The sequence below is a fragment of the Delphinapterus leucas genome, chromosome 7, assembly GCF_059928025.1.
Source record: "Delphinapterus leucas isolate spDelLeu-1000000601 "Yukka" chromosome 7, BTC_Dleu_Yukka2, whole genome shotgun sequence".
Taxonomy (NCBI): domain Eukaryota; kingdom Metazoa; phylum Chordata; class Mammalia; order Artiodactyla; family Monodontidae; genus Delphinapterus; species Delphinapterus leucas.
The window spans coordinates 104,882,412-104,907,578 of record NC_143135.1 but is presented as its reverse complement, the minus strand read 5'-3'; the positions used below and the strand labels follow the sequence as shown (position 1 = coordinate 104,907,578).

At 51.0% G+C, this 25,167-nt stretch overlaps 1 protein-coding gene across 3 annotated transcripts in view; it reads right to left on the bottom strand.

The window, feature by feature from the left end:
- Nucleotides 1-24,964, bottom strand: part of ST14 (ST14 transmembrane serine protease matriptase) — a 58,529-nt gene extending 33,565 nt beyond the window's left edge. For 2 of the 3 annotated variants that reach the window (XM_089915832.1, XM_089915831.1), the window contains exons 1-7: nt 24,727-24,963; nt 4,023-4,182; nt 3,673-3,800; nt 3,367-3,437; nt 2,667-2,824; nt 2,463-2,498; nt 1,939-2,179 (exon numbers count right to left, since the gene is read on the bottom strand). In XM_089915832.1, the coding sequence (XP_089771958.1) occupies nt 1,939-2,179; nt 2,463-2,498; nt 2,667-2,824; nt 3,367-3,437; nt 3,673-3,800; nt 4,023-4,182; nt 24,727-24,807 (875 nt within the window). In that variant the 5' untranslated portion in view covers nt 24,808-24,963. Of the gene's footprint in view, nt 1-1,938; nt 2,180-2,462; nt 2,499-2,666; nt 2,825-3,366; nt 3,438-3,672; nt 3,801-4,022; nt 4,183-24,726 lie in introns of all 3 variants that reach the window. The other variant, XM_022556243.3, reaches the window with a different exon arrangement.
- Nucleotides 24,965-25,167: the final 203 nt, after the last annotated feature.

Sequence of the window (25,167 nt, the reverse complement as noted above, 5' to 3'; positions counted from 1 at the left end):
AAGATCCCACATGCTGTGCGGTACAGCCAAAAAAAAAAAAAAAAAAAAAAGAAAAAGAAAAAAATGTGGCAGGCCTGAAATTCAGACTCAGCACTCAGGCTCCAGAGGCCTCAGGGCCAAAGAGCATGTCATGTGCACTAAGCAATGCCACAGCCTGCAGCCATTACCAGTGACAGTCAGAGACACGCTACTCACCTGGGAAGATGATCCTAACATACGCCATCTTTACAAAGCACATAACAAAACCACGTGTGCCACATAACCCTTTTTAAAAAATAAATACACAAACCTACACATAGCAAAAAATTCTATAAGAATGTGCAACACACATTTAACAGTGATTATTTCCAGATAGGAAGACTATGAGTGGCGTCTGTCCTCTTCGTGCTTGTCTGTTCTCCACCCTGCCGCCCAGGACCAGGTATTCATTTGTTGTACAGTCAATCAGTTAGAGAAACAGAAAGAAACCCTGCATGAAAAGGGTGTTTAGACCGAAGTCCTGGCTGTGAAGCTGTGGCGGCAGATGGCTCCCTCCTGGTTTGGGCCTGAAGTTTAGCCCTTATTAGCTGTGAAACGTCTGCCTGGCTCATTTCCACAGGCAGCAGTGGGAGGCTCTGGTCCACTGAGTCGGGAGCGGCAGGGGGAGCCGAGTGAAGGCAGGTCACCCCCACCGGCAGCCTCCGATTCACCTCGGCACCCTCAGCAGGTGCAGTATGCCTTTTCTTGATTGAAGTACAGTTGATTTACAATGTTTCAGGTGTACGGCAAAGTGATTCAGTTATACGTAGATATATTCTCTTTCAGACTTTTCCATTGTAGGTTATTACAAGATATTGAAAATAGTTCTCTGCGCTCTACAGGAGGTCCTTGTTTATCTATTTTATATATAGTAGTGTGTACCTGCTATCTATGCCTTTTTATTTACTATAACCCCAATGCTTTGATACCTGGGGCTTGCTGACCTGGAAAGGCAGCCCCACCCCCCAGGGCTAGCCAATCCCTGGAAACAGTAAAGACTAGGGCGAGACTTTCACATGCAGACTAACTAATCCAGAGCCCACACCCCAACACCTTCTCTGTGGAGGCCCCCTGCTCCGGGCCACTCTCCACCTGCCCTGATCACCCAGGTACCAGACGACTGGAGACAGCCCTAGGGCCCAGAGCCCGCTGGAGTTATTCAAACCAGCCGGTCCAAAGGTGCTGCCCTGGCCTGCCTTGCCTTTCCTGGAGAATCTACAGCAACGGCTCTTGCCCACGTTTTCCTCCAGCCCCCTCTGCCTCCTGATGACCCTGGTGCTTCCCCATATGGCCCTGTGTGGCCCCACCTCTCAGGAACTGTGAGTAACAAACTATCTTTTCAACTGTTGACCTCACTATCGCTAAGTAACGACGAGACCTTCATTTACAACAGCAGGTGGAGGAATTCCCTGGCGGTCCAGGGGTTAGGACTCGGCACATCCACTGCCAGGGCCTGGGTTCAATCCCTGGTCGGGGAACTAAGATCCCACAAGTCTCGTGGAAAGAAAGAGAGAAAAAAAGGAAGGAAGGAAGGAAGGAAGAAGGGAGAGGAGGGAGGGAGAAGGGAAAGGAGGGAGGGAGGGAGGGAGAGAGAGAGAGAGAGAGAGAGAGAGAGAGAGAGAGAGAAAGAGAGATACAACAGCATGTGGCACCTCCACTCCGGCAGGTAAAAGACAGGTGAAGGAGCGCCCAGCATCTAGGGACCTGTGGGCCTCCGGCATCCTTGCCAAGGCTGACAGTCGCCTCTGAGATGCTCCCCTGCAGCTCGGGCCGAGGACCACGCCACGCCTGCTCTCTGCTGCCTGCAAGCTGGCAGCAGCCTGAACCTCCAGCCTCCACTGCAGTCATTCCGGAAGCCCAGCCTATCACGGGCAGCTGCCAGGCTCCCGCTGCCCACCTCCACTCGCCCGGGACACTCACTGCACCACAGTCCGGGGTTCCACGGGGCTCAGGGTGTCATACACAGTGACCAGGTCACTGCCACTTTTGTCACAGGTCGCGACATCGAAGCTGCGGAAGGTGAGGCTCAGTGTGGAGTCAGCATCCCCCCGCAGGGTCCACTGGCAGCGGGCGTGAGACGGGTAGGGGCTGTCAGGGAAGCCGGGCGTGGTGAAGCGGGCCGGCTCGCTGCCACGGGCGTGCAGGGCAAAGCTGCAGCTGTCTGTGTGGGGCAAGAGGATATGGGGCAGAGCTGGGCAGGGCCACGAGGGGAGCAACCAGGACCCCCGCCTGAGGTGGAGAGGCAGCCAGGCCTGGCCCCTTGGAGGCGTCCCAGGCTGCTCTGGACCCGGGAGAGACTGGGAAGGGGGCTTCTCATGGCCCGGGAGAGGCAGAGGGATGTGCTGGCCATCACCACCATGTGACTCTGGGGGACCCCCCTGACTGAAGGGGCATCTGGCCACATACCCCCCCGCCTCTCCTTTGGGAGGAGGGTGGATACTTACTGTCCTGGGTGCTCTGTACTGTTCTGGGGTCAGTGGCTAAAGAGCAAGAGGGAGAGTAAAGCATTTACTGATGTGTCTATTTCCTTATTCCTGCTTCCTTACTGCCCTAAAGGGAGGGGCCGGCCAGCAGGCAGCCTCCTCTCCTGGGCACTGGCGGGATGCCCCAGGCCAGACAAATGCCCGCCCCGGCGCCCCTGCACTCACGGAAGGCCACCACTGAGGTCAGCACGAAGGAGCTCACGGCGCGGGCTCGGGGCGGCAGCGTGACCACGTGTTCCTGCGCCATGGCCTGCTCGGCCTCCTGCACCAGGTACTGGGGGATGCTGAACTCCGACCAGTAGTAGGCGATGATGCTGCCCTCGCTGGGGAGAGAGGGGCGAGCCTGAGGTGCCGGGGCCCACGCCCTCCCAGGTGCCCGCTGAAGACGGGGCAGGATTAAGAGCCTCCCGAGGGGCCTCACCAAGAGACCTTCTCCAGGCCGGGCCGGCCCCCAGGCTCTTGTACGCCCACCCACCTGCTGATCCCTTGAGCCCGAGGCCTGGGCCTCTTCCTCTCACAGCCTCACGCCCAAGCAGACGTGCTGTGTTGCGGGGGCCAGTGCAGCTCAGGCTCACGAGCGGGAAAAATCCTGGAATGGAGTCTGGGTTCTACCTCTAGCTTGGGCACACTGAGTCACAGCTTCTAGAGCCTGCTTCCTGAACTTGAAAGGGGCTGACAATGCCACCTGCCACACAGCATCCATAGGGATTCAATCAGACTAGCAAAAGCAAAAGTACTTTGGAGATAAAGTCAGGACAAGGACTGGGGCCTTGGCTCTCTAGGCAGGACCTCGCGGCCTCACCACTCCGCGGGGCCCAGACGCTGCACCACAGCAGTGCCTTTCCGCCGGCCTTCCCGCACCCACCTGAAGGCGGTCACAGCTGACTTCCTGTAGTAGGGGCCCAGGACAGGGATCCCGCTGTATAAGAGCTTCAGCTGAGGGAAGGAGAGGAGACTGATGGGGGTCCAGAGAGCGCCCATGACCCCGGGCCCCCACCCAGGCCGCTCCCTCCCTCCTGGGACCCGGGGCCCCTTCCCAGGTGCCCGGGAGCCCACATCGCACACCAGCCCAGGCATCTGGGAGCAGAGGGGAGCCTCCTTTCTGCTGGGCGAGGGTGCGCGTGCCAGAGACGACAGCAGGGCCTGGGCTCTGCCCAGGGACGGGACTCACCGCTTCCTTCACCTTCTTGGCCAGGTTTGCAAACTCAGTGGAGCTGGAGTTCTCATAGGCATCCAGGAAGTTCTCGTTCGTGATCCTCAGGTAGCCATTGAAGACCTTCTGAACCCGCACGTTCCGGTCTGTGAGAGAACAGTGAAGGACGACGGTCAGAGGAAGGGACACACGCCCTCCTGTCCCCCCACTGTCACAGCTGCCCTCAGCCACCCCGGGAGAGCAGACCCTGAGCCCCATCACCTCCCCGTGGGAGGAGCCCTCCTTTCCCTCCCCCCAAACCGCACCCTCCCTCCCTCCCGCTCACAGCAGGCGGCCCTGGGAGGGCCCCTGGAGGAGGGTCCACTCACACTGAAAGTGCCATGCCAGGAGCCCCGCCATGAGGGACAGCACCAGGAGGCCAGCCAGCACGGCTACCGGCACCACCCACCGCCGCGGGCCACCCTTCTCCACCTTCCTGGCGTTGTTGGCTGGCAGGAACTCCACGCCTTCCTCAAAGCCATTCATGTTCTGAACAGAGAAATCAGTGCACTGCCGGTCAGAACCCCCGGCCTCAGCAGCCTCCAGCCCGGCTCGGGCAGAACCTCTCCATGCTGTCAGGTCCATCCAGGAAGGAAAAGCCGGGAGGAAGGAGCAGTGGCCTCCCCTCCGTGCATCCCCAGGCACGTGCTGCTTAAGAATTGGGAGTTTAAATAAAAGGGGAGCAAGCAGCCCACCTGACCCCAGTCACTGAGGCTGTCAGCTACGTGAATCATCTTCGATGTAGGAGGATGAGGGCCCAGCGCGGGGCCAGGACTGCCTCGGGCAGCTGCGCTGCATGCCCTGACCCTAACCCTTGCTCCACCAATGTTTAACCGGCCAAAAGTAAGAAGTCAGTAAACTGGGCAGCTCTGCCGTGCCGCTGCAGGACAAGTCACTCTGCTCTGAGCCTGAAGTCTCCCAGTCCAGGACCCCAAGGTGAGCTGAGAAGGCCAGGTCTCTACTGGAATCCACACCCAGGCTCAGACCCAAGAGCGTGAAAAACAAACAAAACTTCCAACAAACAGGATGGCGGAGGGTCTCCAGGAAGAGGGGGGCGTGAGTACGGGCGGGCAGGTGAGGTGCCTGCAGCAGGCGGTGACAGGTAGGCAACTTTTCCGCCCTCCGGCACACACTCTATCTGCTGCCCTAAACCCGGGGAGGGGCTGTGCCCTTTTACTCATTTATGATTATTGTTTTTTTAATTTTATTGATTTTATTTTTTGCTGTGTTGGGTCTTTGTTGCTGCGCGCGGGCTTGGGGCCACTCTTCATTAAGGTGCACGGGCTTCTCACTGCGGTGGCTTCCCTTGTTGTGGAGCGCAGGCTCTAGGCGCACGGGCTTCAGTAGTTGTGGCACACGGGCTGAGTAGTCGTGGCTTGCGGGCTCTAGAGCGCAGGGTCAGTAGCTGTGGCGCACGGGCTTAGCTGCTCCACAGCATGTGGGATCTTCCCGGACCAGGGCTCAAACCCATGTCCTCTGCATTGGCAGGTGGATTCTTAACCACTGCGCCACCAAAGAAGTCCCGGGCTGGGCCCTTTTAGAGTTAACTGACTCATACCTACTCCAACAGGGTGTGTAATAAAAGCAGTAGCCCCACCCCAAATTCCACAGATGTGGCCATTTTTAAGTTTACAGATGTGGCTGTTTTGGTATTAACCTCATAACTGTAAATGATGGCCTTGAACTGCCATTTCATGATTTGTCACATTCAAACATTACCTATTTACTCGCTGTTGTGGAAGATTCTCCCCACTCCTGCCACATTTGGATACTCGTTTCTCTAACTTTAGTTTCCTAATTGGTTATATTTGTGACTTTATCTAATATCAAACACAGAAACACATCCCATAGCTAACCCTACCATGGTAATCATATTACAATATATAAATGTATCAAATCAACACGGTATACATCTTATTGTGTCAGTTACATCTCAAAAAGAAATAAATTTTTAAAAAGAAAATAAAAAACACAGCCCAGAGGCACTTGAAATGTTTCCAAGCTGCTTGTTCTGGAATTTGTCTCCATATTTCTAAATAATATGCCAATACCAGTAACTTGATTCGTCTATATAAAAATCAGCTGACTTCCTATTATGACAGGGTGGATTTCAATGCCCTTCCTTCTCTGTCTCTCACCCATCCTCCCAATAGTTATGGGGCTAAAGTTTAAAAAAAATTATATCCATACTGTATGTTTTCATTATTAGCCTTTGAAAATATTGTTCACTATTGTTTGCTTCTCACTGCAACTGAGTTGTTTTTCCTGCTGTGAATCTTCATTTACTTGGATTTCTTTTTAACATATACCCAAGTCATTCCATACAATCTAAGAGCACTGTTATGTTCTTCTCATCTTCCACATATAAAGTCTGTCAAAGAACTTCTCATTTCATTTTCCTCCTGGGGGCACTCTGTCCTTTCCCATCGCTGCTGTCTGGAACTTCCTCCACCATCATCCTGGGAAGTTCCTTCAACTCCCTCGTGTGTATGGTTTGTTGTTGTTTTGTTTTGTTTTTGTTTTTGTCTTTTTGGCTGCACTGCACAGCTTGAAGGATCTTAGTTCCCTGACCAGGGATTGAACTCGGGGCCATGGCAGTGAAAGCACCAAGTCCTAACCACTGGACCTCCGGGGAATTCCCAACTCCCTCTTGTGTTAAAACCCCTATTTCCTGGATTCCATGTCTCATCTCTCTTGGCTTACTTCATTTGGGTGGAACACATACTTCAGTAGTTTCCAGAGAGGCACGTTTCTTGTGACTTCACATGTTTAGAAGGACCTTAATTCTGCACTCACGTTTGTTGATGGTTTGGCTGGGTATAGGACTATAAGTTTCAAATAATTTGCACTTAGAATTTTGAAGGCTCCAATGTTTTCCAGCTTCTAGTTGTGCTTTGGAGAAATATGATAATAGTACAAATCCATTATTTTCTATTCATGATTTGTTATCTTTCTCTGAAAGTCTTGAGTAAATGCTTTGAATTGGGTCTTTAAATTTCACTACACTGAGCTCTCCACCTGCCCTTGGAATTTGGAAACTCGTATCTTTCAGTCCGGGGAACTTTCTTGTGTTATTTCGTAGATTATGTCCTCCCCTGCATTTTCTCTTTTCTCTTTCTGTAAGTTCTATTATACTGATCCTCTGCTTTACTTATCCATCTTGTTTTGTCATCTTTCTATTGAGTTTTTCATTTCTGCTATCAAAACTTTCATTTCCAAGAGTTCTCTCTTATTTTATGAATTTTGGAGGCAAAATCTTCTCATCCTAATGTTTCTGTTGAGTAACTTTTCTCTGTTGTTGACTTTCTCTTCCGTGTTGAAGGCTTTCCTCAAATGCTTGAGGATGTGTGGCTGTTTACCCATATTTAGGAATGAAGTCCTAAAGGTTGTTCAGAAGCTCTGTGGGCATGGCTTGTCCACAGGTGGCTTCACTTTGGGCCACAATTCAGCGGCTAGCCAGATGTTTTTCTGGGCACTCCCACCTGCTAGGCTGTGTAGACCTTTCCTATGGGATAGCTTAGTTACTGCAGGGAATAGTTTTCTAATCTTCTGGGTGGGGTGATTTAAACTCAGCCACTACCATTCAGAACATGGGAGAGAAGAGACTGTTTTCCCCTTCACTCCAGCCTCTGGCACCTGCTGTCCTCAAGTCTGGAGAAACTGATTTCCCATCCCTTATGGGGGACTCATGGGTAGGAGCAGTTTTGTTTGGGATGGAGGTGGGGCTCTGGGGATTTCTAACAATGCCCTTCCCTGTCTCACCTCTATCTCCATAAATACCTGAGCCCAGCTCCTGAGTCTGGCAGAGGATGTTATCAGAGGAATGCTAGAAGAACACTTCCAAGCACCAAAGAGAGGTATGTCTCTTCAGATTGAAAGGGCTCGCTGAATGGTGAGAAAGATAAATGAAAAAGCACCCATAACAAAAGGTATCATGTTGAAATTTCAGAACACCAAAGCTTAGAAGTGCATCATCTATTGCAAATGACGTGACTGACAAGGGCTTAATTTCCAAAATATACAAAGAAGACACACAGATGGACAACAGGCACACAAAAAGATGCTCAACATCAATAATGATTAGAGAAATGCAAATCAGAACTACAATGAGGTATCACCTCAGTCAGAATAGCCATCATCAAAATGTCTACAAATAGGACTTCCCTGGTGGCGCAGTGGTTGGGAGTCCGCCTGCCGATGCAGGGGACACGGGTTCGTGCCCCGGTCTGGGAAGATCCCACATGCCGCGGAGTGGCTGGGTCCGTGAGCCATGGCCGCTGAGCCTGCGCGTCCAGAGCCTGTGCTCCACAACAGGAGAGGCCACAACAGTGAGAGGCCTGTGTACCGCAAAAAAAAAAAAAAAAAACTACAACGAGGTATCACCTCACACCAGGCAAAATGGCCATCATCAAAATGTCTACAAATAATAAATCCTGGAGAGGATGTGGAGAAAAGGGAACCCTCCTACACTGTTGGTGGGAATGTAAATTGGTGCAACCACTATGGAGAACAGTATGGAGGTTCCTTAAAAAACTAAAAAAGAGTTTCCATATGATCCTGCAATCCCACTCCTGGGCATATATCTGGAGAAAACCATAATTTGAAAAGATACATGCACCCCAATGTTCATAGCAGCAGTATTCACAATAACCAAGGCATGGAAACAACCTAAATGTCCATCGACAGATGAACGGATACAGAAGATATGGTATATTTATACAATGGGATATTACTCAGCCATAAAAAATGAATTAATGTCATTTGCAGCAACATGGATGGACCTAGAGATTATCATACTAAGCGAAGTAAGTCAGAAAGAGAAAGACAAATACCATATGATATCACTTATATGTGGAATCTAAAATACGACACATAGGAATTCCTTGGTGATCCAGTGGTTAGGACTCCACGCTTTCACTGCTGAGGACACAGGTTCAATCCCTGGTCAGGGAACTAAGATCCCACAAGCCACAAGGTGCGGCCAAAAAAAAAAAAAAAAAATAGAATACGACACAAGTGAACTTATCTACAAAACAGAAACAGACTCAGAGACACAGAGAACAGACTTGTGGTTGCCAAGATGAGGGGGGGCGGGCAGGGGAGGGTTGGACTGGGAGTTTGGAATTAGCAGATGCAAACTAGTAGATATAGGATGGATAAACAAGGTCCTACTGTATAGCACAGGGAACTATTCAATATTCTGTAATAAACCAGGAAAAGAATATGAAAAAGAATATATATATGTAACTGAATCACTTTGCTGTATGGCATAAATTAACACAACATAACTCTACTCCAATAAAATAAATGTTTTTAAAGGAGTACATCCTCTACATGCCTATCTGGCTTTTTCTCCCTCTCTCATACTTTACATTTCTTTGTCATTTAGTTCTATTTTGGGATTTTTTTAAAAACTTACTCTCATAAACCTTCTATGGAATTTTTAAAATAGTTTCACTGGGGTACAACTGACATAAAATAAACTGTACATGTTTAAAGTGTACAATTTTTGGCATATATATACAGCCAGGAAACTATCACCATGATCAAGATAATGAATCTATCCATCACCTTCCAAAGTTTCCTCCTGGCTCTTCCCTCCTCCTTTCCTTCCTGACTCCCTTTCCTGTCCCCAATCTACCACTTATCTGATTCCCATCAGTAAAGATTAGTTTGCTTCTTCTAGAACTTTATATAAATGGAATTAAACAGTATGTACTCTTTACTGTCTACTTTTACTCAGCACTACTTTTACTCAACATAAGAGATTCACCTGTGTTACTATGTTTATTATATTAACAGTGCATTCCTTTCCAGTGTTGAGTAGTAGCCTATTGAATGGATATAACACAATTTGTCTACCTAGTCACCTGTTAACGGATATTTGTGTTGTTTCCAGGTAGGGGGGATTACAAATAAAGCTGCTATAAACGTTCCTGTATGAGTCCTTGTACTGGTATATGCTTTCATTTCTCTTGGGCAAATACCTTGAGTGGAATAGCAAGACTGTATGACAGCTGTACCTTTAACTCTTTAAGAAACTGCCCGACTGTTTTCCGAAGTGACTGTACCATTTTACACTCCCATCAGCAGTGTGTGAGAAATCCAGTTGTCCACATCCTATCCAACACTGGATGTGGTCAGTCTTTTACATTTTATCTGTTCTAACAGAAGTATAGTGGTATCTCACTGTGGTTTTAAGTTCCTTTTCCTTACTGACTAATGACGTTGAGCATCTTTTCAGGTACTTGGTTGCCATCTGTTTATCTTCTTTGGTGAGGTATCTCTTCAAATCTTTTGCCTAGTTTTTAAAATTGGTTTGCTTAGTTTCTTATTACTGTATTCTGGTTACAAGTCCTTTATCAGATATATACTTTGCAAAGGTTTTCTCCTAGTCTGTGGCTTGGATTTTCATTCTCTTGACAGTGTCTTTTGAAGAAGAGAAGTTTTTCATTTTGATGAAGTCCAATTTATCAGGTTTTTCTTTATGGATTCTGATTTTGTGGCTGTATTTAAGAAATCTTTGCATAACACAAGGCAACAAGGATTTTCTCCTATGTTTTCTTCCAGTAGTTTTAATGCTTTAGGTTTTTCATTTGGGTCTAGAATCCACTTTGAGTTAAAATTTTTTTTTAATGGTGCAAGGCATGGATCAAAGTTCTTTTTTTTTCTTTTTCTCCCCTTTGGATATGGATATCCACTAACAGCTGTTGTGCAAACTATCCCTTTTCTACTGAATTGCCTTTGCACCTTTGTCAAAAATCAGTTGTCCCTTTATACACGGGTCTATTTCCAGACTCTATTCTATCCCATTGATCTCTTTGTCTATCTGTATGCTAATACCACCCTGTCTCCATTACTGCAGCTTTGTAAGTCAAAAAAGCTATTGAAATAATAAGTGAGTTTAGCAAGGTTGTAGGATATAAGATCAGTATCTAAAAATCTATTGTACTTCTATACATTAACAATTACCAACTGGAAATTAAAACAAAACAAAACAAAACAAAAAAAACCCTTACAATAACATCAACAATATGAAATACTTTTGGGAAAATCTGACAAAAGATGCAAAACACCTGTACGCTGAAAACTACAAAACGTTGGTAAGAGGAAATTTAAAAGACAGAAATGAATCAAGCAATAGCCTGTGTTCATGGATTGGAAGACCCAAGAGAGTTCAGAGGTCTGTTCTCCTCAGATTTGCCTACAGAGTCAATACAAATCTTGATCAAAACCTCAGCAGGCTGTTCGTAGAAACTGATGAGCTGCTTCTGAAATTCACATAGAAATGCAACAAGCCCTGAAAAAGAACAACACTGGAGGACTTACATCACCGGATCTCGAGATCTACTAAAAAGGCAACAGATGTTTTTATTTATTTATTTATTAGCTAGAATCTCTGAGCAGACTGTGTAAGTTTTTTTTTTGTTCTTTGTTTTTTTTTAATCCAGGCACACGGGCTTCAGTATGCATGTGGCATGCAGGCTCAGCAGTTGTGGTGCAAAGGCTCAGTTGCTCCATGGCATATGGGATCTTCCCGGACCAGGGCTCGAACCCGTGTCCCCTGCATTGGCAGGCAGACTCTCAAGTCCCTGTGTGTCTATGTTTATATGTGTTGGAAGAAATGTAACATAATAGTTTCATATGTTTATTTTCAATGTACAGGGTAATTTCACAACTGTTTTCCTACCCAAGCCTCACAACAACCCTGGAATCATGCGTGACTGGTACCCTCACTGCCGTTCTACAGAAAGGCAGGGAGAAATGGTGACCTTGCAAGATCACACAGTCACTGGGTGGCGGCTCCAGATTTGATCCTGATTTTCTACCTCCCTGTGGTCAGCTTCCAGAACTCAGGGAGCAAGTATTCTGGGATATGGGAAAGCAAACCCCTTGGGAAGGGGAAGGTGGCCAACAGCATGCACGGCGGAGCCCAAGGGCCACCCCAGCCTGGCCGTGGAGCAAGTTGTCGGCCATGGCGCTGGCTCATAGGCAGGGCCCTGGTCGTCCCTGCACTGTGAATACCAGGCTCCACTTAGCCCAGAAATGCTGTTTAATCAGTAACTAGACGACTTCCTTTTATTACCCTACTCTTGGCTCCATTTTCAGGCATATTAGAGATCATCTTGCCTAACCCAGTCCTGTCACTGATAAGGAAACTGAGGCTGAGAGACAGGAAGTGACCTGTCCAAAGTCACAAAGGGAGTGAAGCCAGTAAAGCAGGAAAGCGGGACAAGCCACACGAACCCTCGTCGGGGTTTCACGGATGCCCGGGATTGGGTGGCCCCCGGGAGCAAGTGGCAGGGAGCTCCCATCCGTTCGGGCTTAACTGAAAACATACCCTTCTCCCTACACATAACCACCTCTCTACAGACTACAGAGCCAACAGAAGAGGGAGGATGCTGGTGCCTGCCTCTGCCTGTCCTGTCTTTCGTAAAAGTAAACACATTTACAGGTGCACATACAAAACACAGTGTTGTAAAGCAGGTGCTGGCCTACCACAAACAGAGGCCATGCAACTCTCATGGCCTCTTCTCCCCGGCCAGCTCGAGTTAGATCTTGGCTCAAGGCCAGCTCAGACAAGAAAGCAAGGGATGACTTCCTGGAGGACAGACAGACATCAGGGGTGCACACAGAGTGAAGCCCCAAAGGGACAAAGGGGGAGAACCCAAGGGGTGGGGTGCAGGGGCAAATCAGATCACCACCATCCCCACCCAACTTCCTGGAGGGATAGAGGGAGTACCACCCAAAAATCCAGGAGGGGAGACAGAGAAGCCCCGGAAAATACCATACTTTCTGCTGGTTTAAGCGCACTAGCGCAAATGATGCATATCCTCCCCAAGGTCAGTGGTTGTCCAAAACACTGATTTATAGAAGGTAAAAAGAAAAAGGCATATTTTATCTGATGCTATAGGAAAGACCTTTGCGGTCACCCTACTCCTGTTAAGTACGAAACTCACCAGGGCTGAAAGCTAAATGCTTAGCAAGCAAAGCTGAGTCCAAGTCAACCACAGAACCCTCATGCTGGCGAGGACCCTTTACCTGGTTCCCCAAGCGCATGATGGCCGGCCACCCGCTCACCAGGGCCCGCTCTCCCACCGGCTCCGGGGACCCGCAGATCCAAAGCCGGAAGGTGGCATTGGCAGCTCAGTGCGGTCCTCATGGGAGAAAAGCTACTGGTAAGTGTTCACGTTTATAAATAGCAAAAAACAATACTAACGATCTAAAAATCTGCACGAGATTTCAGTCGAAGCAGACGGAGAAGAAATAAATCTTCATGCCAGGCTCTCCTTTTAACGACTGTTCCTCATTTGGTCAAGGTTGGGTGTGATTTGCCGGGAAGGCAGGGGATGAAGACTGAAGAGGTGGCCGAGAGTCCGGGAGGGGCCCCAAAAGGCCCTCACGTGACGTCTGGTGATGTGCTTCTGCAGCTGAGGATCAAGGTCAAGGGGCAGAGGTGATGTCACTGGCTGGAGACACCAACCTGAGACGAAGACAAGGGTGGCTGGCTTCATGTGCCACTCCCAACTCTGCCGTGGACTGGTGGCAGGCGCTCTTCGCTCACCGGTTCCGTGACTCGGTGTACCCACCACCAGCTGGGATGGATTTCAATTCCATGATGTCATCCCGCCACCGTGGTCATGAGGACCATAAAATATCCCTGAGATGGTTCAAGCAAGAAAGCACAGTCTCAGCACCTGCAACGGTTTTCCAAGGTGAGGGCCAATTCCATGGCACTTCGAAGATGCTTTTCTTTTCAAGAGGAAAGACAAAGCCAGCATGACTCTCGTGGCCACTCCCCGATGCCAGTTCCAATCAGATCCTGGCCAGTGTCCCCAGAAACTCAGCATGGGCTCAAGGCCACCGGAGACGACAGAGCAAGGAGTGTATTCCAAAGCTTAACACCGCATTTGTCATCCTGGGAGATGCTGCTGACAGTACAACACGTAGCACTGAGATACCAGGGGTGAAACTGGAGAAAGGCCCCTTCTTCAAGCTGCTGGCTATGAAGGGACCCTGTACGTAGATGGACTCTCTCCAGTTAAGTCAGCACCCACAAAAACATCCAAGAGGCTGTGGGCGGCGTGCGGCCAATATGCAGGCTCCCAAGGGTGGGGACTTCGCCTACCCTGTGGCCACTGCAGTCCTGGCCCAGCAAAATGAGCACAGAAAGGACACTTGATTTGCTCATCACAGGATAATCAAAGCAACAGAGGAGAAGGGAAAAGAAACCCATGTCGGAATCCACCCGCTCACCAGCCCGGGGCATCTGATCCCAAAAGAAGCCAGATTCTCAAGAAACAGGAAGCTCCCATTGACGGCACCACTCGACCATACTCCACACTTGCCTAGCCATGAAAAATAACGATAAAAAATAAATAAAAGAAGCACAGCGCTTGCTCAGCATCCACATTCCCCGGCCCCTCTCCCAGGAGATCCTAATGCAGCACGGCAGGAGCAGAGCCCTGGGGTCTGCAAGTCTAACCTGTGTCCCAGGTCATTCTTGGGAACCAGCCTGTGAGAATACACTGCCGCCTACCATTCCCAGGAGGCTGCTGGCCCGGCTCACCCACCGCCCGCCACAGTGAGAGGAGCCAGCTGGGTCGTGTCAGTTTCAGTCAGCCTATTTTAAGCAACCGCCTGGGATGCAAGGTACCTGCGCAAGGGGCTGGACTTGGCTTCTGCGCCCAGGACCTCCCCACAATAGGTTATTAGCACCATCTAGATGCCCTGGAGGCTGCCAGCAGATTTCTGCAGACGCACACTGCCAGCCAAGGCCGGTCAGCTGGTGATGGACTCCCCAAACCCTCTGCCTTCTCGTTGCTTGACCCTCTCACCCTTCCCCTTCAACCTCGTCACTGTCCTTAGCTGCCCCACCTGAAGAAGGACCTGCCGGAAAATGGGTGAGGCTGCGGGGCCTTAAGGAGGATCCAGAATTACCTGCAGATCTGTGAGTCTAAGGAGAACAGAAAGCTGACCCAGAGCCAATAGCTCCCACTGAAGGAAATTAAATAACCCCAAACTCTGCACAACTGGTCAGAGCAGGACGGAGAGTCCCAGGGGGCTGACTCAGCCAACGCGGGCACTGTTGGCCCGGGTCCGGGTGGTTCTCTGCCAGCCAGTGTCAAACTCCTGCAGGTTTCATGTCCGTGTCCCCTCCCGATACCTGGCACTGCCCAGGGCCACCCCCCGCCCCCGCCCATACCACTGTGGCACTGGCACCACACTACCTGCAACCAGACTCCGTGGATACAAGCCTCTTCTTTCTTTTATGAGGGGTTGGAGTTGGTGGATTTCCACCCCTTCAACACTGGTCTGGGGGTGCTAACCTTGACCCCAGCCAGGAGGCCCCCAAGGCTGTAAGGAAGCTGGCACCATCCTGCCACTCTGAAAGGCTCTGCTCCTGTCACCACCTCCCAAGCCCAGCCTGTCCCTGAGGACACAGCCCAGGGCTGAGCCCCTCCAGGAAGTATCCAAGGACCACCCTGGTCCACAGTCTTTCTCGCTGGGACCTCACCTCCCTCAGACCCTTGGCATCAATGATAGCCCCCAGCCACAGAGGGCAGACAGGCAGTCCTAGGAGGTCAGGCTGCCCCACTTTCCTCTTTGTACTGCTTCTCTACCCCGTACCCCCTTCCCTTGACCTTGCGCAGGGTTAGAACCTGACTGATTGATGGGAGGAAGAACTTCTCTCTTCCTAGCCAGAATTACGTAGCCTACCCAAGGCAGGTGCCAGGACCCAGGCAACTTTCCAGACCTGTGTCCACCCCTAGAAGGGGAGAGAATGCTCAGTCCACACCCCAGGGATCTGCTGATAGCCCCCCAAGCTCTCTGGTGTCAGCCAGCCCGGCCACCTGCTATACCTGATACTACCAATACCTAGGCATCTAAGTTTAGGCCCTCCCAGTCTCACCCTCTCCCAGCCCTCAGTTAAATGCTCCCCCAGGGCACAACCTCTTTTGTAATTCCAACCAGAGAATTCCATCTCAGATGGGCTCCAAGATTGTGTAACAGAGCAGCACCCCCAAACCCAGCCAGTCTCTTTGATCCCACAAACTTTGCACCTGCCCTGTCCTTTCTGGCCAGAGACCATCTTCCTGGGGCAGCCACGCCCACCTTTCTCCCGCTCCAGTCACCTGACCGGGAGCAGAAGTATCTGCCCGCAGGGGCACAACCAGGCAGCTTCCCCCAGAAGCTAAACCAGAAAGAAACTAAACAAGGAACCAAGAAACAAGACTAAGAAACTAAGAAACAAGAAACTAAACAAGAAAGAAACTAAACAAGACAGAGATAAAGGCAGCGCCGTGTAACTCCTTTCCATCCTTCTTCTTGACTTTTCACCGAGCCCACATTCCAATTTCATGGGCTAGTGCTTTTTCTAGCTATTAACATTTTTGTTGAGATCACTGTAAATCCAAATGCAGTTGTAAGAAATAATACCAAGATCCCTTGTACACTTTGCCCAGTTTCCCTCAGTGGTAACATCTCGTAAGACGACATTATAACACCACAATGTTGATATAACCCACAGATCTGATTCAGAGTTCCCACTTTACTCGTACTCTTTTGTGTGTAACTATTAAGTTCCATACGATTTAATCACTGGTGTATGTTCCTGTAACTACCAAGTGTCAAGATTCTGAACAGTTCCAACGCAAGGATCCCTCCCACTGCCCTTCTGCAACCATACCCACTTCCCTTCTGCCCCCCAGCCGCTAGCCTAAAATCGTCCTTTCAAAAATGTTAGATAATCCCTCGTCCGGGAAGATCCCACATGCGGCGGAGCAACTAAGCCCGCGCTCCACAACTACTGAGCCTGCGCTCTAGAGCCCGTGCTCCGCAACGAGAGAAGCCACCGCAATGAGAAGCCCGCGCACAGCAATGAAGAGTAGCCCCCGCTCGCTGCAACCAGAGAAAGCCCACGTGCAGCCTCGAAGACCCAATGCAGCCAAAAATAAATAAATAAATAAATTTATATACTTTTTAATGTTATATAAATGGATCATTCAGTATAGAATCTTTGGGGATTGCTGGCTTTTTTCACTCAGCAAGATTCCCTGGAGCATCACGCATCGATGCTTTGCTCCTTTTTATTGCTGGGTAGTATTCCACAGTACCTTTTAGCCTTTTTTAACAGCTGCCTTGCTGAACCCAGGGATCTGCAGGAGTTAGTGGAAACACCCCCAAGCACACCAGCCTCCAGGAATTGACTACATTCAGAAACGCCTCTTCCACCTTTTCAGTAGCTCCCAGGAATGTTCACTCAGCTACAAATCTAGCTGTTTGGGAGAAAGCACTGAATATGCAAACAAGAAAGCCCCGTTGTCGCCAGGGGAGGGCGCCTGGAGGCCCCAGTCCACAATTACAACCTGTGCACAGAAGTCAAAGGACGGGAGAGAGGAGTGAACTGTGTCCTTGGAATCGGATTCTTAGAGCTGAAACAGTTTAGACATCATTGCATCTCCCGTCCTCCCAGGGCCACCCTTTCTGGGGCAAAGAGTATTTTCAGTTAGGGCCAGCGTTACAAAGTTCTCCCTTCCCCCGAGGGCGATCGGCATCACAATAGCCCTGCACATTAGCACTGCGATAGAACCAGCCTAATTCCTCCAGCTCAGGGAAGCTCCTGAAATACTCTTCTGGGTCTGCTCTTTCTCTGGCTAAAATGCTCAACAACGGTTCAAAGTGTTTTCTGAACCTCTGGCCATCTGCACAGCAGCAACATTCCCGTTAAGACGTGGAACCCAGAATTCAACAGCATAATCCAAACGGGGCCTGACCAGCAAGGGCCCCATGAGGGCTGCCCGTCAGTCTCTTCCCTTATCCCCATCGCTCTGTTTCCATTAATTGTCCAATAACACAGTCAATTAGCACACACAAATAATACAAATAAAATAATAATAATACAGAATGACAGATCCACCTGATGAAAGTTTACACAGCAAGAGCGGTTTTTCAAAGAGTAGGAAGTAACATGGAAAAACTCTCTAAAATACAATGTTAAATGAAAAAAAAAGTCAAATTGTTGGGCACTTCCCACCCTTCCAGACTCAGCTTAGGTGTCTCCTCTGAGATGCTCCCAAGGAAAGCCCCTGCCCCACCATTTTAGTGGGGTGACAGCCTCCAGTTTCCCTATCACCCCAAACATACCCGCATCCCACTCTCTCAGTCTCTCAAAGTCAACCATCTGCTCCTTAAGGATGGGGGAGCGGAGAGGGGGCTGTGTCTTGCTCCACAATCTTAGCATGGGTTAAGATTTGTAATAAACGTGTGATGAATTAATTCATTACAACCATGTGTTTAGCTGCAGAATAGGAATGACATCATGACTCCATCTGGGGAAATAGAAGACTGTGGGATAACAGAAACCAAACTATTTATAGGGGTTATAAAACCTGGGGAAGAGAATTTCAGAGGAATTTCACTCTGTGTATTTCTGTATTGCTCAACTTTAAAAAGTCCTTTCCTAACTTTAATAATCAGAAAAAAGAAAGCAACTTTTTTTAGAAAATATGCATAGGAAATACCAAGTTATTAAAATGCCTCTCTAGGGGATTCCCTGGCGGTCCAGTGCTTAGGACTCCGCGTTTTCATTGCTGAGGGCCTGGGTTCAATCCCTGGTCCGGGAACTAAGATCCCGCATGCCTCGTGGGTGCAGCCAAAAAAAATAGTATAAACAAATAAAAACATCGGGGAGGGGGAAATTTTTTACTTTACATTTTAGGGAGCCACATTACATGCCTGGCTTCGTCAACTCAAACTTCTGGATCTGCTGTGGTGCCGTTCACTCCTCAGGCCCCTCACGTCTCAGCTGTGGGAGGGTGGAGGTTTTGCGTCTGCTGTCGGGCTGGTGCTCTTACCCGTAAGGCAGCCGGACACAGTGCTATTCTCAGTAGTCTCTCCTGCAGGCAGCCTAGGTCCTTCTGACTCATGATTAAATCATCCGAGGTATCGGCCTTTCCCTCCCACTAGGGTATCATCGACAGAGCTGAGAAGCAAACCTCCAAGACTTCATCAGGGTTGTTACTAGATAAGAAATGACACAGGGCTTCCCTGGTGGCGCAGTGGTTAAGAATCCGCCTGCCAATGCAGGGGACACGGGTTCGAGCCCTGGTCCTGGAAAATCCCACATGCTGCGGAGCAACTAAGCCCATGCGCCACAACTCCTGAGCCTGCGCTCTAGAGCCCGTGAGCCACAACTACTGAGCCTATGTGCCACAACTACTGAAGCCCACATACCTAGAGCCCGTGCTCCACAAGAGAAGCCACCGCAATGAGAAGCCCGCGCACCACAATGAAGAGTAGACCCCGCTCTCCGCAACTAGAGAAAGCCCCGCACAGCGACAAAGACCTAACGCAGCCAAAAATAAATAAATAAAATTAATTAATTTATAAAAAAAGAAATGACACAGGAGGGAATCAGGGGCAGCCCCGAGGCCACCACCCCAAAGGACTTGGATGCACGAGGGGACCCTGGTAGGCCCAGCTGCTCAGCCAGACACCACCCTCCAGACCAAACTCTCCTCCAGCCCCCGGCCCTCCAGCGTGACCAGCAGATAGGAGGCTGATATGCCTTCCAGAACATAAACAGTACATGTACAGCAACACACTAGATAAAACCCAAGCGTGTGGCAAAGATTGGAAAGAGTCATGCAAAACGTAAACAACCTGATGAGTCCCATTATGAGTTTTAATTGTGTGTGTAGTAAAAACAAAGCTACGTTTTTCAAAGCCTGTTGAAATCCCATCTCCAGCCAGTCTCCTGGTCTATCAGGTGAGTAACCTCATCAAGAGGAGAAACCGGACGAGTCTGGTGTGAGAGGTCTTTAGTGGATTCGTGTTGGCACCTGGTTCTCAGTACTCTGTTGAACGACGTGTTCTAGGATTTGGCTGGGGATGTGCATCAATCACCCTGTCTTTGGAATACAACTGTACAATGGCTTTGAGGTTAAGGCTAAAGCTTTGAAGGTGCACAGATCTAGGTTTGAACTCCTGCTGTGCCTCTGCCTTTGGGCCATTATGCAAGCCCTCTGAACCTCAGTGTTGTCATCTGTAAACTAGGCGTTTTTCGCGTATAGCTGCTGTGAGGATAGAGAAAGAGAATAAATTGAAGTCCTCATATTTAGTGATGGGTAGCAATGATTATCACCATATTCTTCTCCATCTTTTCACCATCATCACCACCAACTAACTCAGAGAGACAGAGGATCCAAGATTCTGACCGGTTAGCCAACTATCAAAAGGGTTCTAAAGGTTCTGTTGCTAAGCCTGGACAGAATAAGCAAATTCTGAAAATATGAGATTCCAAGACAGAATTCTCATAGGAATCTGCTTCTAGCAAAGTTCTCAGTGGGACTTCCCTGGCGGCTCCGTGGTTAAGACTCCACGCTCCCAATGCAGGGGGCCTGGGTTCGATCCCTGGTCAGGTAAATAGATCCCACATGCTGCAACTAAAGATCCCGTGTGCCACAACTAAGACCCGGTGCAGCCAAATACATAAATAAATAAATATATAAAAAGAAAAAAAAGTTCTTAGCAAAGGAAAAAGGGTAATTACTGCCCATGAGCTCTGAGCAAACCCCAAATACCCTTCTCACCTCTGCCAGCCAGGGTGAGAATTCCATGAGAATCTTGGAACTTCCCATTTCCCATTTCTATACTACCAAATGGTTATTATAAATGTGCTAAGCCCCAGGCATTTCAGAAAATCCCAAGTAGAGAAAATCCATTTTCTTACGAAATCAAACCAACTCTTACCCTTAGTAATTCTCCCCTTCCTGAGCCCACTGGGCTGCCAGCCCCACCTTGCACTGCAGCAGTCCAAGTAGAATATAGTAAAGCCAGACTGCCTGAGTTCAAATCCTGATCTCGCCACTGTTTCCCTCTGTGACCTTAGGCAAGTTACTTAGCCTCTCTGTGCTACACTTTCCTCACCTATAAAAGGATAATAATAATAGTCTTACTCTAAGAGGTACAATACCCATACACGGTACATGCTCAATAAACTCAGCGATGATTATCCGTATTCTAAACACGCCAGTAGTAGCCAGTGCGCAAGGTCAGAAGTCACATCTTTGGGACCTGGGCTCCTTGGGGGCTTGTCACACCCTCACTCCTCTTCCAAGAACAGACTTTCCCTCTTAGGAGAGACAGGAGCCAACAGCCTGGGCAGAACCACAGACCAGAGAACGAGCTGGCAGCAGGGGACTCCAGAACCACGGCGGCCACAGGCCGCAGCTAGCAGTGAGAGGCCCAGGTTGGGAAGCCTGTGATGAGGTGCGCCTTCACCAAGGAGCCGGCTCTGGACAGACCCACGCCCGAGTGATTCCCAGGGGTAGCAGGCGACGTGGGCTTCCTCCTTGGGCAGCTGTCAAGCTAGTGTTGTCTTCTCTTACCCTCAGTTTTCCCGTGTCCTAAACGAGGGCCACGGATTTCCAGGTCTTCCCAGGACCGAGGTGGAGGGAAGGGTGTTATAAGGCCCGCAGGCTTCCTGTCCATTCACAGCACCCAGGTCTCAGTCTTAGTTCCCACTGCTTACCAGCGCCCCTGCTCTCTTCTCACCCCTGCACACACCTCCCAGCACGGGGCCTTCCCCTTCCGGAGAGGCCAGCACAGGCTCAAAGAACCGAGAAAGGAAGAAGTGCTTGAAGTTCTGTTTTGTGTGGTAGGAGGAAGAAAGGGATGTGTAGCCGGTCTTAGCATCCATTTCCCTTTCACAGGAGGACCTTCCTCATAGAAGCCAAGTAAAGGGAGAGAAATGAAAACTGAAGAGGGTTTCCATGGCTGGGATGCTATTCCCCAGCACCCCTCGAAGACATTCCCTGTGTTCAGCAGGTAGGCCGCATATCTGCGCAGTTAGCATCCTGACAACCTGGGTTCTCATCCTCTTCCCATGCATCCTGCTGATTCGACATCACCTTACAGTTTGTCTTGAGGCTTTTCCAACTCAGAAGTTCAAACTGTGTGATCTGTACACCAGGCTGCAACTTATAAAGGGCTTTCATGTAAAGCATCCCCTTTAATCTTTGCAAAAAACCTGTAACATATATATCATCCCCATTTTATAGCCACAGAAACTGAGGCATAGAGAGATTAGGTAACATTTCTGAGATCACCTGGCGGGAAAGCAGCAGCACCAGGTCTTGGCTCCATGTTGGATGCTCCTGTCACCACATTACAGATGGCTCTGGCCACAATTCACCCCCCCCCCGGCCCTTCGAGCCTGGGTTAGACATCCCTCCTAAGCGGCCCGCAGGCTTCTCCAGAACCCAGTCCTTACCATGCAGAACTCAACTCCCTGAGGGCAGGGACTGTGTGACTGGGCTCCTTCTCAGGGCTATTACCCAGCACCTGGCACATGCTCCATCGATGGGCACCTAATAAATAGCTATTATGTGGATGAGTGAATGTTCGACCAATTAACAAAGCGACGAGACTCTGAATAGCCACAGCTGCAAAGCCTGGCCCCTACGAACTCTGATTTTGATCCCACCACATCTGACTTCTCAATCCTGGTCTCTGCTTGCCGAGGAGATACTGAGTCTCACCCAGGGCAATGCTGACTTGAGGAGGAACCAAGAGCTCCTTCAAAGCAGCTTCCTAGCCACCATCAAAGGTTCAGCAGGGGCCAGGACACCCGGTGAGGCAGGCTTCCCACTTCTCGTTAACAGCCACAACAACTGGCATCTGTGCCCCTGCTCTCACGCAGGCAGGGCTCGCACAGTCCCCAGACACAACACGTACATCAGGGCTCCGGAGACGATGGGGAACACAGAGGTGACCACTTCCCACTAAATAGGAACAGGTGGAAGTGGGGCAGGGGCCAGAGTCATCAGCCTTGGGAAGGAGGCAGCCAGGTACAAGCACCACCAAACAGAATCCTTCTCCAGCCATGCAGGGATGGAAGAGGCCAGGAGCAAGGAACTCAAACGCAGCAGTGCCGTGTGAGGCCCAGCAGGACCCAGCCAGGCTCTGCTAATGCCGAGGACAAACCCAGGGACAGCAGCTGCCCCTCCCAGTCAGAAGATGAGTCAAGGGAGAGTCTGCAGACCCTGACTGCAAACACTGCAGGGTGATCCAGGGGCTGAGAGCTCTGGGAAAGCACGGAGTGGAGAGGCACATCTGAAGACTTCCTGGAGAGACAGAAAGGAGCTTTGGGCACAGCAGGCTACTTCCTTCGGGACAGTGAGTCACATCTAATGTTCACACACAGTTCTTAGCGTGGCTCTCAAGAATGTAAGCTCCTTAAGGGAAACAACCATATCTTATTTGTCTTTGAGAGCCCAGCTCAGGACAAGGTACAGAGTGGGTTCAACGGAGCTTGGCAGGAGAAAAGACAGAGTGACCCATGTGGGGGAAAATGCCAGAAACGGAGTGGAAGGAAGAGCCCAGAGGAGAATGGATGAGCTTCACGGCAGGTGAGAAATGAGCAGGGACCAAGGGGGAAGGAAGCCAGGGCTGACGGGTGGGAGCTCCGTGGGAGCCCGGAGGACAGTGTGGAGCGTGGGCGGTGAGAGGCGAGTCCAGGAAGACCCAGCTCTCCCAGTGTCAGCAGGAGACAGTCCCAGGAAGGGAAGTGAGAAAAAAACAAGTGACACGGAGGGAGGGAAGAAAAACAGTCCTGAAATAACAAACACCAAACAGCAGGCCCTCTGCTGAGGCAGGAGTCCAGAGCCCCAGGAGGCAATTATCAGGGATTCACAAACATGGCAATTACAGAAAGGAAACAGAGGCCGCAGAAGCTGGCCGCCAGCTGCGTCCGCCTCCAGCGGGGCAGCCGCTCAGTGGGAACACAGACCCCAGCCTCCAGACTGGCTGCCGAGTCGAGTCCACACTTCCTTCCGCAAAGGGGGCGGAAAAGTGGAGGAAACAAGAGTGCCCAGGCTCAGTTGCTATTTGTGGTTCAGGGAACCACGGAAGCCCCACAATCTGGTCTTCTGCAAGCTCCCTCAGTCAGGATGCCACTTGGAGAAAGGGACTGATTTGAGAGACCTCCAAAATCTGGCCTGGCATGGGAGCAACGGCTGCAGTGCGGGGTAGCAGAGGAGCTTACTGACCCCAGGATCCCGGGAGAAAGGGAGAGGCAGACCATCCACTGCTCCCTCCTGAAACAGCCCCTGCCTCTCGGCGCCCACTCGGTGTGCGGGCCGTCCAGAACGCCGGGGTCCCCGCTGGCAGAGAGGTGGAGGCCTGGCTGCTAGTTTCGCCTGGGCACTTCTACCTAGGTGTGGCCATCAATAAAGCAGCTAACAACCCATTCCCGCCTCTCTACGGTAAGACTTAATGTTTGTTTTTAAGGTCTTTTAAGATGTCCTTGTACTTTCTGCCAAACGAGAGCTTCCTGCTTCAGTGTCTCCAAAAAGCTCAAGACGCAGGTTCTTACATCCTGTCCCAGAGTCACCTTCCCAAAGGGCTCCATCCCCGCCCTCGGAGAAGCCCAAGCAAGCTCCACCTGGGAGTCCTAAGCTCCAGGCTCCATGGCAACCGAAGCTCTGGTCTCCCAGTTGCCCTCTGCACAGGTCCTCCATTGCCTTCTGACCAGCAAGACAAAAACAAATTCCCGCAGAGGCCAAGGACGCTAGGACTCCAAAGCCCCCTGGAAACATCCCTTCCCCGGCCCAAACCACCCACTCAGAGCCTGCGCCGCTGCTTCCTTTCCCGATGTGCACGGACAGCGCGGAGTTCTTCAGGGACCGAGATGAGCCCCCTTCCAGGCCAGGGAAACGCCCGAGGGGCAGGAGGACCGGGACAGGGCACTGCGGGACCGCCGGAACCGGGGCGGGCGCCGCGAGGCTGGAACCAAAGGTCCGGCCGGGAGCCCGCCGAGCAGGAAATTCCACCTGTCGGGTCGGCGCCGCGGCCACAAGCCGGCAGCGTAGCGGCTCCCTTGGCCGAGAGAAGCTCGGTGCTGCCGGCCCCCTGGGACCCCCGGCCCCCAGCCCCCTGGCCCGCCGGTCCCCGGCCCCCCCAGGCCCCCGGCCGCGGACCCCCGCGCGTCCCACCCCGAAGGCGCCCGCGCCGCCCGCGCTCGCCCACCTCCGGCCGCGAGGTGTACTTGAGTCCCGCGCCGAGGCCCCCGGAGCCGCCTGTGCCCCTGCGCGCCCGCTCGCTCTTCATGGTCCCGAAGGCCGTGTGGCTCAGGCCATCGCCGCGGGGCCGGGGCGCGGGGCGGGCCTGGTTCCGGTCTCAGGCCCAGCGCTCCGGCCGCCGAGGCTCTGCCGGGCCCTTCCTGTCGCGCACAGGTAGTTTCAGGGTGTGGCTCCCGGGCCGCCACGCCCGCCACGCCGCCGCCGCCGCACCTTCCCGGGCCCGCGCACTCCTCTCCCCTCCCTCCCCTCCCCTCCCTCCCCTCCCCTCCTCCCCTCCCCTCCCCTCCCCTCTCCTCCCCTCCCCTCCCCTCCCCTCTCCTCCCCTCCCCTCCCCTCTCCTCCCCTCCTCCCCTCCCCTTCCCCTCCCCCACCCCCAACCCTCCGGGCT